We start from the raw sequence: 1,245 nt of genomic DNA, 5'->3' as shown, positions 1-1,245 counted from the left end.
TGTGGTTACCTTTGGGTTCAGGGTTAGCACTCTGGCGTGGAACAAAACACATCTGTGTCAGCTTAGCTGGATTCTTCGGGCACATTGGTTTAACATGACCTTCCTGTCCACACAAGTAACAAATGGGCAATCTATTAGGAGCTCTAGGTGGTGCATATTTGTTCTCCCTCATGGGAGGCTTACCCACTCCTGGCGCTGACCTCTGTTGGTACGGAGGGGGTATGGGCCTGTGGCTGTCCTTACCAGCCTTCCCACCCATACTACTCCATGGCTGGCCTCTTTTCCGAGCAGCAACAAACACATCAGCCAGTGTGGCAGCTTCAGCAGCAGATTTTGGCCCATGCTCCTTTACCCAAACCTGAAGCTCAGGGGACAGCATTCTCAAGTATTGTTCCATGATAAGGATTTCACTAATTTCATGAAGTGTTTTACCTTGCGGTTGGATCCATTTTACATACAGCTCTTTAAGCCTCACATACAGCTCCTTGGGGCTTTCTTCAAGTTCCACATGGAGGGATCTGAACCTCTGCCTGTAGGTCTCAGGGTTAATATCATATTTTTTCAGAATTGCCATTTTTACTTTATCATATTCATGAGCATCATCTATATCCATATGCACATAGGCTCCTCTGGCCTTACCAGTCAGTAGTGGGAGGAGACGAAAAACCCAGTCCACTTTTGGCCACCGACATGCTACTGCAATTCTCTCAAAAGTAATTAAAAAATGTTCAACATCATCATTTTCTGTTAATTTTTCCAGTCTAGGCTCATGAATAGATCGAGACTGACCTGCTGAAGACCTGGTGGGGTGGATCGACTGTATAGTGGGTGAGGCTTCGGCCTCTGGGTGATTCACATTCAAATCATAGTTTTCAGAGGGATCTGGCACTGTGGAAGCAGGCTCTGGTACTGGAGATGTGCGAACCTCTACCTCCTGCTGCAAAAGGCAAAACTGATGCTGTAGTGCTTTGAACTGGTACTCCTGGCGGTGGGCTTCCTCTCTCAATTTTGCTTCCCGGGTCTCCTGTTGACCCATAAATGACCGCATAATCCCAGCCAAGTCACTCAGCGTTGGTTCTTTGCCGTCTTCATCCTCAGCACTTGATGCTCCATTTAGTGCTTCACCTTCCATTGCATCCTCACCTTCCACCTGGTGTCCTCTCTCTATATGGGTTGACTCAGTCTTCTTATTCTCTGTCCGGCCACCTCTTGTCACTCTCCCTCCTCGCATGTTTCCCAAAAATG

The 1,245-nt window shown here is 47.6% G+C and overlaps 1 protein-coding gene across 9 annotated transcripts in view; it reads right to left on the bottom strand.

Annotated features, from left to right (window-relative positions):
- LOC123967029 overlaps nt 1-1,245 on the bottom strand; it is a 4,763-nt gene that overhangs the window by 1,687 nt on the left and 1,831 nt on the right. Inside the window, exons 1-2 of one of the 9 annotated variants that reach the window (XR_006824164.1) lie at nt 184-1,238; nt 30-103 (exon numbers count right to left, since the gene is read on the bottom strand). The exons of 1 other annotated variant lie outside the window; for it this stretch is intronic. Coding sequence is in view for 5 of the 8 variants with exons in the window: in XM_046043075.1 (XP_045899031.1) it covers nt 10-1,231 (1,222 nt within the window). In the remaining 3 variants the exon portion in view is untranslated. Of the gene's footprint in view, nt 1-9; nt 1,239-1,245 lie in introns of those variants that run through there. 7 more of the 9 variants (XR_006824165.1, XR_006824166.1, XM_046043078.1 and 4 more) reach the window with 7 other exon arrangements.

Source organism: Micropterus dolomieu, unplaced genomic scaffold, assembly GCF_021292245.1.
Source record: "Micropterus dolomieu isolate WLL.071019.BEF.003 ecotype Adirondacks unplaced genomic scaffold, ASM2129224v1 contig_14843, whole genome shotgun sequence".
Classification (NCBI taxonomy): domain Eukaryota; kingdom Metazoa; phylum Chordata; class Actinopteri; order Centrarchiformes; family Centrarchidae; genus Micropterus; species Micropterus dolomieu.
The sequence above is the reverse complement of the archived record's forward strand: the minus strand, read 5'-3'. Positions and strand labels throughout refer to the sequence as shown.